A 16,582-nucleotide genomic window follows, 5' to 3' on the forward strand; every position below is an offset into this window, starting at 1 on the left:
GTGGTTGTTTTTATGGGCTTTTGTATCGTCACTAAGCATTTCGTAGTTGAAACCTCTATTTCTTGTTGCATCTACAAACTTTAATCAAAACATGAGAGAGAGAGAGAGAGAGAGAGAGAGAGATGACCATATTGTTTTGAAAGTGAATCCCAAACAGTTAGACTTTCTTTTTTCACCTTTATCTCACGTCTATAATGACACAAAATTGTTGTGATAAAACAGCCGAAGGAATACTTTGGGTGTAGCTTCATATTTATACGTGGGTACAAACTACAATAATTAATACAAAGAGAATAAAACGTACAAAGGTTACAAAACATTTATGTGTAATTGAAATATACATTGCTGTCAATATTCTCGCATAGCTAGGATGTGAACTAGATTCATTGCACCTAGAACATTATGTCAAGATAGTAATGGTAGAAGTGGCTAGGCTTCCCAATGCAATAACTTCAATTCTCAATAACGGTAGAAACAACTTGGCTTTTAAGGTTATCCAATAACTTCAATTCTCAATCGTAGTAACGTCACTTGGCTCATCCAATAGCTTCAATTCTCAATAGCAGTAATGTCATTTGGATTTTAAGATAGTAACATCATTGTCCTTAATACGCCCCCGCGATCGCAACGTTGGAGGCCACATGTTGAGATTGGTCTTGAGTTGATTGAATCGATGAGGCACCAAAGGTTTTGTTAAAATATTAGCAACTTGATATTTGATAGATAAAAATTTCACCATAAGAGTTTTAGATGCCACACTTTCTCTCACAAAGTGGTAGTCAATTACGATGTGCTTAGTACATGAGTGAAATGCGGGGTTAGATGAGAGATACTTAGCCCCAATGTTGTAACAAATCAAAATAGGAGCAGATGAGAGAAATATACCAAGTTCTCGAAATAGTGATTGAATCCATATGAGCTCAGCAACGGCATTTGCGACAGCTTTTTATTCAGCTTCAGTGGAAGATCAAGAGACAGCAGGTTGCTTCTTAGAGCTTCATGATAGAAGATTGGAACCCATAAAAACACAATAGCCAGATGTGAATTTGTGATCATTAGGACATCCGGCCCAATCCGCATCAGAATAAGCAAATAGTTGAGTGGATGAACACTTCTTGATTAGTAACCCGTGATCAATGGTGGATTTTAAGAACCTCAAAATTCGTTTGACAGCAAACCAATGAGTATCACGTGGAGCATGCATAAATTGAGAAACTTTATTGACAACAAAAGCAATTTCGGGGCACGTGAGAGAGAGATATTGTAACGCTCCCACAGTACTACGATAAAGTGTAACATCACGGAAGGTAAAGCCTGAAAATTGACTGAGAGACGTGGTGGCCGCCATGGGAGAAGTAATAGGCTTGGCGTTTGGCATGTTTGTGTGAGCTAATAGATCAGATATATACCGTGATTGGGACAAATGGAGTCCATCTGTAACACGGGCAATTGAGATGCCAAGAAAAAAATTAAGTTCTCCTAAATCCTTCATGGGAAAATGACAAGAGAAAGTATGAATGAGGTCATTAATAGCACCCAAATTGGACCCAGTGAGTATTAAGTCATCCACGTACACCAAAGCTAAAATAGAGACTGAAGCAAATTTAAAAATGAATAAGGAGCTATCAAATGTCGAACCTTAGAACCTCAACTCCAAAAGATAAGAGCTCAACATATGATACCAAGCTTGGAGAGCTTGTTTAAGACCATACAAGGCCTTCTTGAGAAGGTACACCGCATCATGATACATGGGATTAACAAAGCCAGGAGGTTGAGACATGTAGACTGTCTCTTGCAGATGACCATGGAGGAAAGCATTACTCTCATCAACTTGCTTTATGTACCAACCTGCAGAAACAGCCAAAGAGAGCACAGTACGAATAGTAATAGGTTTTACAACAGGACTATATGTCTCAAAATAATCAACACCTTCTTGTTGATGAAATCTTTTGCAACCAAGCGAGTTTATTAGCACTCAATACTACCGTCGGCCTTACGCTTGATGTGAAAAACCCACTTAGCATCAACTGTGGATCATGAGTAGCACTATCCCACTTATGATTCGGAGTTGGTAGCAATTGTTTATGCTATACTATTTTGTAAGCTACGTCTGGTGAAGTGTTTGGAATTCACACTTATCACCCAAGTCTTGATGCACTTCTATATTGAGAGACGGAAACATAAGATAACGATGATGACTTGCCGTGCTGGAAGATCTTGGTGGCAAGATGTTTGGTCATGCAGCTTGAGCCAATGTCGTGGTTGATGAACGAAATAGGAAATCTCATGAAGGCGAGATTGACTTTGTAGTGCATGTGGAATTATGGCACAACAATTTGCACTTTTGATGGATTGCCAGTTTCCATTATGTTGGACTGTGACCCACAGTTCACCTCGAGGTTCTAAGATGAGTTGCTGAGTTTTAGCACTACTCACTATCTGCAAGCGGACGACAAATCCAAGAGATCTGTTTAGACACTCGAGGATATGCATAAGTTGTGCATGTGGGATTTCATAGAGTCAGTCACGATACCTGCCATTAGTTATGTCTGCTTGCCATAGTAGCTTACAACTACTAGTATAGCACAGTTTGTAGAATTGTACGGGCGCGAATGTGGAACGCCATTGCATTTGGCTTGAAGTTGGTGTGAAACGACTAGCAAGCTTTGAATTGGTGCATGATTCAAGTGAAGCTTGCACTTGTTCAAGTGGATGTTCAAAGTGTAGTGATGGCAGAAGCTATGCAAATAAATATCGTCACAAATCTGTGTTCGAATTGGTGATCTTGTGTCGCAAGGTGTCATCAATGCGAAACATGTACGTTTTGGCAATATGAATGTGCTCAATTTAGGATATATTGGGTTGTCTTTAGTGCTAAACAAAAATCCATTGTGTAATTGGTCATTATGTCTTCTAATTTTAGCGAACATCCATGACATTTCCTCGTATTCCTCTGTTGAGAAAGTGTTTGCGACCTTTTTCTTGTGATCCGCTTCTTTGTATTCAATGAAAAAATTGACCTATGAAGTGGTGCAAAACGAGTAACAATTTGTAAGAAAACACTAAAAATCATTCTGTTAGTGAGAATTCTGTGGTGAAATCACGATGTTGAGGATGTCACATGAGTGCTTCATCATTAAATGCGGGAGTGATTCCCTATTTTAGCGAATAAATTCGGCTATGATTATTACATCATACCATTTTCGCATAAGTATCCAATGTAAAACGCATACTTGCATGAGTGTTTCTAATATAGAATGCATGCTCGTATGTGCGTAAAACAATTAATGTCCAAATTTCGAATACGAAATTTTTATGAGAGAGGGATGTAATGTCCAAGAAAATATTTAATGAGTTTATTAGGTTTAAACAAAAATAATTCTATTTGGTGTGATAAAATAAAACAAAATGTTTTATTTCTATCCTATAAATTTGTAAATGGTAACCAAGAAAATAAAATGCAAGAGAATATTGTTAAAGTCCAAAGAAAAGAAAAAGAATCAGAAGAGAGAAAAGAAAAAGGATTAGAAAATAGAAATAAAATAAAAAAGAATTAGAAAATAAAATTAAAAAAATGAAATAAGAAAAGAAAAAGAAATATAATAATAATAATAATAATAATTAAAAAAAAAAAGATAATTGCACCATTGGTCCCTAGGTATACCATAATTACAAATCACTCCCTATGGTTTGAAAAGTTCATGAGAGGTCCTTGTGGTAAACTATAATTACAAATCGATCTCTGAAGTCAAATTCCATTAAAAATTTTGACAGATTCTGTTAAGGGGTAATTACCTTTTTCCCCCATCAACTACCAGCCATTGTCAACATGCCCCCATAAACTGACACTTCGACCAAAAAAGAGCATCAAACTACCATCTTTACACATTTTGGCCCCTTCCGTCAGTCTAATTCATGCAAAGACTTAAATGCCCTCACTCAATTTCAAAAATGACTTAAATGCCATCATCTTATTAAAAAAGAAAAAGAAAAAGAAAAACTGAAGGAAAGGGGTGGCGGCAGCCACCCCTGAGGTGGCCGGGTGGCCTGCGAGCCACCCCCAACCTAAGGGGTGGCCGCACGGCCACCCAAGGGTCTTTTCTAGGGTGGCCGCGCGGCTACCCAGCTTCCGGGGTGGCCCACGAGCCACCCCTAAAGGTGGCTCCAGCCACCCTAGAAAAGACCCAAGGTGGCCGCGCGCCACCTCTGGGGGTGGTTCGCGCGCTACCCCCTCCACCAAAGGGGGTGGCTCCCACCCCGGCAGCCACCCCCTTAGATTTGGTTTTTTTTGTTTTTCTTTTTTAAAAAATATATTAATTTTAATATTTTTTATTAATTACTTTAGGGGCATTTTGGTCTTTAAACCAAAGTTAACCCTAAAAAATGGCATATTCCATCCAAGTTAACGGAATTCCCTAACAGAATGGGCCAAAGTGTGTGAAGATGGTAGTTTGATGCTCTTTTTTTGTCAAAGTGTCAGTTCATGGGGGCATGTTGACAATGACTGGTAGTTGATAGGGGGAAAAGGTAATTACCCATTCTGTTAAATGTCATGTCAGCGCCACGTCAAACCAATAAGATGGCGACACGTGTCCATCTGAATAAAAAAATATAAATTTATTAAATAAATAAACTTATTTAAAAAGAAAAGAAAACAAAACAAAACAAAAAATGGGGAGGGGTGGCCGAGGGTGGCACGCAGCCACCCCCAGCCTGTGGGGAGGTCACGGCCACCCCCATTGGCTAGGGGTGGCTGGGCCACCCCTCCCCATTTTTGTTTTTTGTTTTTTCTTTTTTTTAAAAAATAAGTTTATTTATTTATTTTTTTAATAAATTTATATTTTTTTATTCAGATGGACACATGTCGCCATCTTATTAGTTTGACGTGGTGCTGACGTGGCATTTAACAGAATCTATTAAAAAATTTAATGGAATTTGACTCTAATGATCGATTTGTAATTATAGTTTACCATAAGGACCTCCCATGAACTTTTCAAACCATAGGAAGTGATTTGTAATTATGGCATACCTTAGAGACCAATGGTGCAATTATCCCAAAAAAAAAAAAAAAAGTTGCCTGGCCCTTCACATGAGAAAAGAAAGGAAGGGCCATCTGGCCCTTCCTAATGAAAAAATAAAATAAAATAAAAAAGAGACTCTCTTTCCCTCTTTAGTTTTTCATCAAAAACTATGATTTACGGATATCTAACCGTCCAAACTCAAATTCGTCTTTGGTAACGTGATCTATAAAGCCCGATCTACGTTTCTACTAATCGTTTTGAGGAAAAACACTAAACTCGTGTTCTTGAGTTTTTTGGATTAAAATCTTAAAATGGGTTACTTGGAACTTGTTTGAAGCTACCCAAACTATGGGTTTTGGTTTGGTGAAATTTTTGGTGAGTTTTCTCAAATCCTAACTTTTTGGTATTTGATTTTGATGGTGTTTTTATGTGATTAACCCTTAGTAAGTGCTATTGGGTTAATAATATTGTGTTTAGGGTAGTGTTTTATAAATTATAATTTAAGATTGGAAATCCTAATTTGATGGGTGAAATTAATTTGGGGTTTTTAAATGTTTTAAACCTAGATTGTTAATTTAGGGATTAATTGTGGTTATTGTGATGATTAATCTCAAATTAGCTATGGGTTTTATAAAAAGATTAGTGAATTTAATTTTACGGATAATGTTATTTTAAATGTGTTAATGATTTAAGTTAATAAGTTTGTAATTATTATAAAAAGATTAGTGAGTATAATTTTAGGGTTGATGTTAGTATATAAGTGTTGGTGGAAATAATTTATGGGTTAATGAAATTAATTGCAAGTTAGTAAGTAATAATATGAGTAAATAGTTAAATAGTGATTTTAATATCTAAACCATAGTAAATACTTCGGGTTAATATTGTTTGAGTTTTAGTTAGTGTATAGGATTTATGGGTAGACGTTTGGAACCCTTAAAATATTGTGGGTTTTCCAACGGTTTATCCTTGAGCAATTCAAATGCTAATTAGGATGTTAATTATTTAAAGTGTTAAATAGTGCAATGTATTATTCCACAGTGATATATTGCAAGGTGGTGTATAAGAGGTCGTTGAGCCAAAATCCGTGCAGCCAAGATGAATATTCTACTCACTGAGAAAATGTACTTTTATGTATTTAATAGATTTGCAAATGATATATGATTTTATTACCGAACCGACAATATGTTGACAATATGTTTTGGATGTGTTAAATAGTTTCAATTATGTTGAAATATCAATGATGTTTATGAGAAATGATGTGTGACTGGAAAGTGTGATTTGAATGGATTTGAAGAGTTTGATTACTTGCTGTTGTTGGGATTTAAATTATGCAAATGTTGATTGATGAATTGATGTGTTAAATTGTTTATGAATTTACATTGAAAGCATGAGTTAAAGTATGGGTGAAAAGCCGGTTACGGTTACCGGTTTTTGGACAAAACCGGTAATTGTAACCGGCTGGGCGGTTAGCAAAAATTGCTAACCGCCTCCGCCAACCAGTAATCTGGACCTTTTTTTTTTTTTTTTTTTTAGCTATTGGACCTGTTTTGTTTTGAACCTTTTTTTTTTTTACTAGTTTTCTATTATGCAATTTGTTAAATTAGGCTATTGCCTAGTTTAAAATACAAAATTACAAATCTTGTAATTAGAAACAACACACCATATTCAAAACACAAGTCAACTATCAACACACCTCTTGGACCCCTACATTCACAATATCAAAAAATCAAACCATATTCAAATAGTTCATAGTCCACAAGTCCACACACCCACACTCACAATATGGTTTGATTCACAACATCAAAAAATCAAACCATATTCAAATAATCCATAGTCCATAAGTTCACACACCCACACCCATCAATTATCAAACCATATCCAATTATTCATAGTCCATAAGTCCACACTCAACATAAAAAAATCTTGTCGAAATAATAACACGAATCCTATTCAGTCTTCTAGCAAAATCCTGTGAAGATAACAACAATAAATATTATAAACTTAAAAAATTGACAAACTAAGCAATTACATTGTAATATAAATATAATGACAAGTCAAAAAATGATAACCTTCCTCTAGGAATAAGATGTGTCAGTCGTCATTGAATGAGAATGTTGATTCTTAGGCCCATCTACAATAGAAAAAGTTTGAGTTAAATAAATAAATAATGAAAAGTAAATGAAATGAATTTATAAATAACTAATTCATAAAAATTTACCAGGTTCATCATAGCTTTCCATAAAGTCCTGAAACACTTCCTCATAGATCATTGGGCGGTTCTTTAACCAATCTTGTGTGCAAATCAAGGCCTCAACAGTAAGCGGAGACAATGAACTCCTAAAGGTATCCAATACACGTTCTCCGTTGCGTAGCTGTTATAACGTACGCAAAACTAGAAAGAATAGTTGGTTCTTTGCAAAAATTCAGTCAGTTTAATATCATTGAGGTCTCGGTATTATGTATTGAGACGGTGAACTCATTCTTTCACCTATACGGATGTGGCTACCCCCACAACCATATAGATGCTACTCATTTGATTGCAGGTACTCCGGAGTTAGATGACGATCTGGTAGCGTTATATCTGGGATATTACCACTGAGGCCCACAGCGACAGTTGTAATGGGATGGATTATGGTGTCCTCTCTTTTGGTATATTTTGTATATGGCTTGTGACGTGGGTGTCACGTATTCTTTTGTATAAGCCATTCTTTTGTTATATGATGTAATGATGTTAAGCCTTAAACAGATAGACATGTGTATGACTCTTTTCTAAAATCAACAGATTATGTTTTAGATGTGCTTTTCCACTGAAATTATGATGGTATCATTATGATTTTCGCTGTTAGATATAATTCTGATTATCAGGTACATGTTATGGGGCATGTGTCATATGTTGGCTAAGCGACAAATAGTCGTGTCACTGTGATGATCCGTTTGTATATTTTTTTATTTTTTATTTTTTATTTTTAAAAAGAAAGGGTTGTCACAGAATTTGAGAAATGATTGTGGGAAGGAGAACGTCCTTTGCCATGTCCACGGCCACGACCCGCATAAGAGGTCTCACGGGAACTGTGTGAACCACGGGTATTGTTACTGGAGGAGTAGATGTGACGCTGAGCCACATTGACACTTGAAGAAGAGAGAACTAGAGCAGAATTGTGAATTTCAATTCTCTGCTCATGGGTCAGCAAATGCCCATAGAGGTCTTCCATGGAGATAAGGTCAACACGAGTGGTAATCAAAGTCACCAAAGGATCATAATCCGTGCTCAATCCAGCTAAGATGTAGGAGATAGTTTCAAACTCCTTTAGAGGCTCATCAGTGGCAACTAAGGTATGCGCCAAGTTCTGAGCTTTTTGAAAATAATCAACTACAGATAAAGCACCCTTCTTGAGGGTAACAAGCTAATAGCGAATTTGCACCATGCGTGCTTTGGACTGAGTGGCAAACATTTTGTCCAAGGTAATCCAAACATCACAAGATGTGTGGAGACCAATGACATGGACAAGAATGACTTTCGAGATGATGGAGATAATGACACAGAAGATAATTTTGTTTTGGCGAACCCAGACTTCGTAATCGGGATTAGGAACTAAATTAGGTGAGTCAGTGGGTGTGGTGGAAGACATGGTGGCAGAAGATATAAACTTTGGTGGACAAGGAATGGAGTTATCAATACTGTCCTTCAAGATATGAGGCCAACAAATATTGCCAAAGCATATAATTGTCATTAGACAATTTAAGGTTGGTTTGATGATTGAGAGTGGTGAGGGAGGTGGGGCTGGAAATGGAGGCCATGTGGAATGAAAATGACGACATGAGTCTTGGTGGCTCTGATACCATATAATGACACACAAAATTGTTGTGATAAAACAGCCCAAGAAATGCTTTGGGTGTAGCTTCATATTTATACTTGGGTACAAACTACAATAATTAATACAAAGAGAATAAAAGTATAAAGTTTACAAAACATTTATGTGTAATTGAAATATATACATTGCTGTCAATATTCTCGCTAGGACATTATGTCAAGACAGTAACAGTAGAAGTAGCTAGGCTTCCCAATGCAATAACTTCAATTCTCAATTAATAGTAGAAACGGCTTGGCTTTTAAGGTCATCCAATAACTTCAATTCTCAATGGCAGTAACGTCACTTGGCTCATCCAATAGATTCAATTCTCAATAGTAGTAACGTCACTTAGATTTTAAGATAGTAACCTCATTGTCCTTAATAAAGTCAACACAATTTTTCAACCAAAGCACAAAAATCCCCTCTAAGTGAAAGAAAAAGCAATGTAGAGCCTTGGCCTGATCGACTCCCCAAAAAATTAAAAGAATACTTGCAGAAAATTGACACTCCATGGCTCTCTAATTGATGTTCTGTATGTGGTAAACCAATGCATATAGGTTCACCGAAAATATCATCTTAATTATCTATGGCTTGCCCAATCCTTTGGTCTCACCGCAACCCATAATAGAAGAAGGCAAATTTCCCACCTTCTCTATCCCTTCTTCAAACACCACTCCCATACCCATGTGGAAGTGAGACTCTATATGGCAATGGAAAAGCCAAACACCCGGATTATCTGCCTTAAACCTCAAAGCAGTCCAGCCTAAGGGATGAACAGGCACTGTGTTCTTCATGATTGGATTCACTAAGTTGTATTTCTTTGGGTCGTTATATATGTCAAACTTGCCAGTTCCGTGGCCAAGGACCCAAAAATCGTGGCCGTGTAGATGCCATGGATGTGTCTCACTGGTGGTATTGCTCATGGATTTTGCATTTTGCAGTATAATATCCACTGTCGTGTTGAACTGTAGCCGATAAATGCCATCGCTCAAAGTGGCATTCTTGTTTGCAGGGACGCTGTCAATGTTGTAGTTCACAAAGTCGTACCCTGTAGGTGGTGGGGACTGATTGAACACGTGGCGTAAGTTGTACTTCAGTGCAACAAGGTAAGGTGTATGGGGGAGGGTGAAAGAGACATTATTTACGGACCAACGCGTATAACCATTGATGAGATTCTGTGTGTTAAGAAACACGATGACTCTGTCTGAAATTGCTGGAGGGGTGGATATGAAACCTTGGCGAGCCTTAATGGCTTGACTTTGTGCCAATCTGGGTGCGGTGGCATTCCACATGGGGCCGGCCGGTGGAACTGTTGAAGGGGATCGCCTTGGATGATTTGGATAGTAATTGAGAATGGCTAAACCGGCTGTGGTATTAGGAAGTCGGCTAACCACGTTTGTTGTCATCCAATAATTTCTTGAAGGCTCTTGATCGGCTTTTATAAGGACAGAATATGTCTCTCCAGAGTATATGAATAGATTTTCCACCACAAATGGCTCCACATAGTGCCCATCGGCCTCAACCACAGTCATATTATGACCCTGCTTAAGAAGAAAGCCACACACATATCATTAAAAACACCATTTTTTTAATCCTGAAAACTTTGAAGTATGACAATGGTGTTCATGAAAGTTACCTCTATTTGAAAGCTAAGGGCTGATAGAGCAGTCAAGCTAGAGACTCTTAGTCGGTACGTTTTCCCGGGGATTACAGTCATGACATAAGGAGAGCATTCTGGATTGGATGCATTACAAAGCCCGGATGAAGAGGGTACACTAGAGCAGTCGAATTTTCCTTTTCCTTGAATAAGAAGCGACTGAAAATCGATAAAAGCAATACCCATTAGTCTAAGTAAGAGCAATATAATTTCTCACATATTGATATAGTGGAAGCAGTGCCATTTACCTGAGGCTCCCCAACCCAGACAAAAGGAATGGAGGACAATCCAGTGGCTTGTTCATAGGTGCTTTTGTGGTACCAATCGTTAAGGATGATGCTCCGATCGTAATCATAGGCAAACGGTTCTTTCTCTCCATCAGGAAGTGATACACGGATTGATCCATAAAGCCCTGCTTCTCTTTGCATTCCATAGTGCGCGTGGTACAGGTAAGTCCCAGGCTGCGCATAATAAGCAAAATATAGATTGAGATACAGAGACACAAACTGTGACATTGAAAGTAACAAACAAATATGGAAAAACAGAGCCAATTGCAGCGGCTCTAGGCTACTACAACACCTACCCTATCAACTTTAAACTCGTATTTGAAGGTATCTCCAGGAAATATTGGACATTGGGTCACCCCCTCTGTTCCATCACTCCAAGGTGATCCAATCTGCAGCAAATCAAACAAAAGAATTATGCGTTGAAGTAAAGTATATAATACATGAATACAAAGATATCGAATCTGGTTCGAGAAGGAAAATGGAACTTGAGCTGTATTTACCTGTCGGATTCCATGCCAATGGATTGCAAGGTTCTCTAGCATAAGGTTGTTCTTGACCTCAACAATGACGGTGTCGCCTTTCTGCGCCAAGATTGTGGGTCCTGGAGTTCCGCCATTGATGGTGATAGCTAGCTTCTTATAGCAATCTGGGGACTTGTACTCATACTTTACCTCCCATTTGTAATACCGAATTCTGGCGTCAGCAATTTGAACATACATCAAAGAAGTTAAGAGACACAAAGCCAGCAGCTTCAACATAATTCTTCTGTATTGCAATATTTCAACAATTTATTGGTCGTGCTAATCAAGTGAGAGCTCAAAAAAAGTCTTGACTAATGAGCTTAAAGGGGCTGAAGGAGGTTTTTCTCTGATCTCTGCCTTATTCAACCTCTGCCTCCGCTTATTGTAACTTCTCTGTCCCATACAACATCTCTATGTCTGTATATATATGGATGGAAGTTTCCGTCAACCACTGGGGGCTGGACAACGTCTTTCATCTTATCTTAGACTTGACCAAAGCCACCATTGGACAAAGTCCGAAATTACTTGGGGGTTTCTCTTCCCACAGTGAGCTTCTTTTGTTGACTTTCAACGGTTTGTGCACACAACTGTAGACACAACAGTTGGATCCATGTGGTGGGATCCTTCAACAGTTCAACCCATATCTACATTCCCGCATAACATCTAAACAATTGTTATGGTGGAGTTATTTCTCTTTTTCATTAAACAGGCTGGTACAACATCAGGGTCCGTATTTGATGTGACATGACCTACATGGGTCTTTTTCAAAAACAATTAATAAATACGAGAATCAACTTATCCATTAACATAGCCATTTGTGAAATATTAGAACTTCTTTTAATTTTTTTTTTTTTTTTTTTTTTTTTTTTTTTTTTTTAATTATGATGATCTTTCTATGCTAAATTGCTAATATTATATTATGTATTTTTAGCATTGAAGGAGTAGTTTAATCGACTGAAGACCACGTCTCAAGAAGCGAAAGTTATTAGTTTAAATCTCACATCCCTATCTTGTGTAGACACATCAAAAATATATATATATATATATATATATATATATATATATATATATATATATATATATATATATATTTTAATAAAAATATAATAGAGAAATCAAGTTATAGTTTTTCTATCTTTAAAACAAAATCTCATGTCAATATAAAAATATTTTCAAAAAACACTTGAACGAGTTCTAACATTTTCCTATATGATTTAATTTAATTTAATTTAATTTTTTTTTTTTTATGAATTTCGTTGACTCCTTCTAATATTGCGTTAATTTCGTACAAGAAAGCTTGTGCTTTCGTAAAATAAGAAAGAGTCATGTGGAATTATTCTCAAACCACGTTGTTTTTATTATTATTATTATTATTATTTTATCTTTTTCTAAAGTAAACGTGGAAGCATCTTCGAAATTTCTCCGGCCTCTTTATTGTTTATCATATTTCATGTCACATCTCACTTATAAACTATAAAATATATTAAAAAAATAACAAATATCAAAATTTAAATTTAAAACTATAAAATTAATAAAAATAAAAAGTGAGGGCCTCTGGACGGCCTTGCCTCCAGCCCATGGGTGATGGGTGGAACGCAATCTTAGAGCATTTTTAGTAGATTTTTTATATTTGGATTTAATCTAAAATTTGATAAAAAAAAATATTTCACAAATATCAAAATTTAAATTTAAATTTAAAAACTATAAAAATTAATAAAAATAAAAAGTGGGGGCCTTTAACCGGCCTTGCCTCCGGCCCATGGGTGGAACGTGATCTTAGAGCATTTTTAATAGATTTTTTACATTTGGATTTACTCTAAAATTTGATAAAAAAAAAAAAAAAAAAAAAAAAAAAAAAAAAAAGAGAAAAGAAAAAAAGAATCATATAACATCCTCTTTAGCCAATGTTGTATTTAACATTAGTCATAATTCATTTTTAAATATAAAGAGCCTAAAAAATAAAAATTAATTTTTATTTTTTTTTTATAAGTATAAGAATTAATTTTTTTTAATATTATTTCTTTCTTATGTGCAGTTACAGTTTGAATTAAAGTTGTAGTTGGACAGAAAAACTAAATTATGGTAGTTAGATTTACTAATAAAAAATAATATTTAGTTAAAATAAAAAAAAAAATTTAATAAATTTAAAAAGTAGGTAACTTAATTATTTTTTAAAATTAAACTTAAAGAAAATTTGAAAAGCCTAATGTGAATAGGCTTAGTCGTTGTCGGCCAATCCCTTGCTGCTCTGCAACAAATCTCTCAAGCTTTCTTCCATTGGTCCCAATGTCACAGCAACACCATAGCCTCGCAATATTCTTGTGCCTCATCTTTCCCAATGTTTGCAACTTCAGCCTCAAACCCATCATCTCTCCTAATCAACACTGCCATTCTCTTTCTTTGTTCCTCCCCATATATAGTTTCTTTACCGCCACCACCTCACCAGGCACCCTTCCTGAGCACAACCTTACAAACTTTCGCGGAAGCTCCATTGCTGATCAAATATGAATTTTGTTTTCAAACACGATTTCCTGTTTTGGAAACAATATTTTGTTTTCAAAACAGGTTGCCAAACAAGCTCTTAACCTCTTTATTAATGCTTTGTTTGTTTCGGCGTAAAATGTTTTCTTAAAAATGTTTTTGACATTTTCCGGTGTTTGATGGGGGCGAAAATAATAATCAACTTGAAAATAATTTCTGTTTGACCAAAAATACTTAGTAAATTTTGAAAAATGATAAAAAAACATAAATCATTTTTCTCAAATGGCAGACACAGTCGACCATCTTTTAAACGACGCAGTCGACCATCGCCGGAATTCTGCAACCGTCACCGGATTCCGACAAACCAGATTTCAGCACCGGTCAGTGCAGAAATCCAGCCACCATCGCTGGATTCCAGCGAACCAGATTCTAACTAAACTGGCCAGAATCTGGCGGTAGATTTTGGCAAGTTGTGCCGGATTCCGACCAACTGGCCGGAATTTTGCCAAAACGGCTGGATTTCGGCCTGCTAGTTAGGATCTACGCATAAAGGCCAACTTTCGGCCAACGGGGTGGGATCCGGCCGTTCTGTGCCAGATTCCAGCCATTTTGGCCGAATTCCAACCTTTCTAGTCGGATTTCGGCACATATGGCCAGATTCCGACATCCTTCGGCGAAATTCGACACAAATTGCCAGATTCCAACCACTTTTGCAGGAATTCGACCAATCCAGATTCCGGTTAAACTGGCCAGATTCCGATCTTCATCATCGGAATCCGGCAACAGTAGCTGGAATCCTGCCGGTCAATAACGGAATCTCGTCACTAGTAATTTTTCGCCATTAGTGATTTTTTCGTACAAACTAAATACTGGAAAATATTTTTAAATAAATCATTTTTTAAAAAAAAATAATTTCGGTGAAAATATTTTACGACAAAACAATTTTATGTCAAAACAAACAGATCATAAGACCACCAATAATTTCAAATTCCCTAAAACCAGGCTTATGGAGTGACTTCCACTTGAAAATAGCAATTCCTTTCTTCCGGCCACCACCTTCCAAGCTCCTACTTTTTTTTATTCCTTTTCTTTTTTCAATTCTTTCAGTTTTTTTATTTTTTTATTTTTTAAAAATATTTTGCTTTTGTTTGGATATGGGCCACTGACATGGTTGGCCCACATTCCCAAAGTCACTTTCAAAGCTTGAGTGCCCATTCAAAAAGTTCATCGAACTGTACAAGGGTCATCCACTATCTTGCATGATAAGCTTACGAGGAAAACACTCATGTTGACACGACATTGTCCTTGCCACATCAAGGGACACCTCATATATCAAGCCTAGGGATCTGTAGCATTAGGAGTTAGCTCACACGGAATTTGGATCCTCTCTATTTGAAATTGAGCGGAATCTCTCCATTTAGTTATAAAGTAAGAATATAGTTGTCTTTTCACATTTTATAAAAATGTGAAAAGACAACTATGCCCCTACTTTATAACTAAATGGAGAGGATTCTATTCCGCTCACACGTGCCATCCAGTAGAAAAAGGAAACGAGGGTACATGTACAAGAACTGTTGACACTTTGAGCTTGTTTGGCAAAGATATGTGTAGAACAGAACAGAATAGTGGGTTGTTAATAGAGGTGAAAAGCTGGTTACGGTTACCAGTTTTTGGACAAAACTGGTAACCGTAACCGGCTGGGCGGTTAGGAAAAGTTGCTAACCGCCTCCGCCAACCGCCTAGGCGGTTGGCGGTTTCCAAATAACCGCCGATTGGCGATTATAACCGCCAACCGATAACTGGGAACCTTTTTTTTTGGGGGGGGGGGGGTTCTTTTGTTTTCTTTTTTAGCTATTGGACCTGTTTTGTTTTGAACCTTTTTTTTTTTTACTAGTTTTCTATTATGCAATTTGTTAAATTAGGCTATTGCCTAGTTTAAAATACAAAATTACAAATCTTGTAATTAGAAAAATAATCAAATAGTCAAATTTGAAATCAGTGAACAACCACGTTGCCAAGCATAATCAAATGGCCAAATTAGTGAACAACCACGATCTTCTTCCGATTAGAAACCAAATGCTTGCTAATTTGCAAGCAATTATGCGTTTACATAAAATCAAAAATTCAAAACACAAGTGAAGACACCATATTCAAAACACAAATGAACTATCAACACACCTCTTAGACCCCTACATTCACAATATCAAAAAATCAAACCATATTCAAATAGTTCATAGTCCACAAGTCCACAAGTCCACACTTCCACACTCACAATATGGTTTGATTCACAACATCAAAAAATCAAACCATATTCAAATAATCCATAGTCCATAGTTCATAGTCCACAAGTCTACACACCCACATTCACAATATGGTTTAATTCACAACATCAAAAAATCAAACCATATTCAAATAATCCATAGTCCACAAGTCCACTCACCCACACTCACAACATTGTTTGATTCACAACATCAAAAAAACAAACCATATCCAAATAGTCCATAAGTTCACACACCCACACCCATCAATTATCAAACCATATCCATAGTCCATAAGTCCACACTCAACATAAAAAAATCTTGTCGAAATAACAACACGACTCCTATTCAGTCTTCTAGCAAAATCATGTGGAGATAACAACAATAAATATTATAAACTTAAAAAATTGACAAACTAAGCAATTATATTGTAATATAAATATAATGACAAGTCAAAAAATGATAACCTTCCTCTAGGAATAAGATGTGTCAGTCGTCATTGAATG

General features: G+C 36.4%; 2 protein-coding genes and 1 non-coding gene across 3 annotated transcripts; all 3 read right to left on the minus strand.

The window, feature by feature from the left end:
- Positions 1–997: 997 nt before the first annotated feature.
- LOC133856788 (uncharacterized) lies at positions 998–8,752 on the minus strand. The gene is made up of 5 exons (XM_062291836.1): positions 8,588–8,752; positions 8,009–8,425; positions 7,240–7,393; positions 1,708–1,848; positions 998–1,593 (listed from the first exon to the last, which is right to left on the minus strand). Exons 1-5 carry the CDS (start codon positions 8,750–8,752, stop codon positions 998–1,000), a joined length of 1,473 nt encoding a protein of 490 aa, XP_062147820.1.
- Positions 8,197–8,335, minus strand: LOC133858193 (small nucleolar RNA Z247). The gene has a single exon (XR_009898471.1). It is a non-coding gene; the product is annotated as a small nucleolar RNA Z247 (small nucleolar RNA).
- A 128-nt stretch (positions 8,753–8,880) lies between the features above and the next one.
- LOC133857244 (L-ascorbate oxidase-like) lies at positions 8,881–11,740 on the minus strand. The gene is made up of 5 exons (XM_062292438.1): positions 11,317–11,740; positions 11,113–11,205; positions 10,778–10,990; positions 10,509–10,688; positions 8,881–10,413 (listed from the first exon to the last, which is right to left on the minus strand). Exons 1-5 carry the CDS (start codon positions 11,572–11,574, stop codon positions 9,457–9,459), a joined length of 1,701 nt encoding a protein of 566 aa, XP_062148422.1. The 5' UTR covers positions 11,575–11,740; the 3' UTR covers positions 8,881–9,456.
- Between the last annotated feature and the right edge of the window lie 4,842 nt (positions 11,741–16,582).

The sequence above is a fragment of the Alnus glutinosa genome, chromosome 14 (assembly GCF_958979055.1).
Source record: "Alnus glutinosa chromosome 14, dhAlnGlut1.1, whole genome shotgun sequence".
Classification (NCBI taxonomy): domain Eukaryota; kingdom Viridiplantae; phylum Streptophyta; class Magnoliopsida; order Fagales; family Betulaceae; genus Alnus; species Alnus glutinosa.

Coding starts and splice junctions, on each gene's coding strand:
- LOC133856788 (XM_062291836.1), bottom strand. CDS start 8,752: ATGACAATTATATGCTTTGGCAATATTTGTTGGCCTCATATCTTGAAG. Junction 8,426..8,587: donor ATCCCGATTACGAAGTCTGG/GTTCGCCAAAAC, acceptor ATTCGCTATTAG/CTTGTTACCCTCAAGAAGGG. Junction 1,849..7,239: donor GGAAAGCTATGATGAACCTG/GTAAATTTTTAT, acceptor CTGTTTCTGCAG/GTTGGTACATAAAGCAAGTT.
- LOC133857244 (XM_062292438.1), bottom strand. CDS start 11,574: ATGTTGAAGCTGCTGGCTTTGTGTCTCTTAACTTCTTTGATGTATGTT. Junction 11,206..11,316: donor ATTGGCATGGAATCCGACAG/GTAAATACAGCT, acceptor GATTTGCTGCAG/ATTGGATCACCTTGGAGTGA. Junction 10,689..10,777: donor TCTGGGTTGGGGAGCCTCAG/GTAAATGGCACT, acceptor ATCGATTTTCAG/TCGCTTCTTATTCAAGGAAA.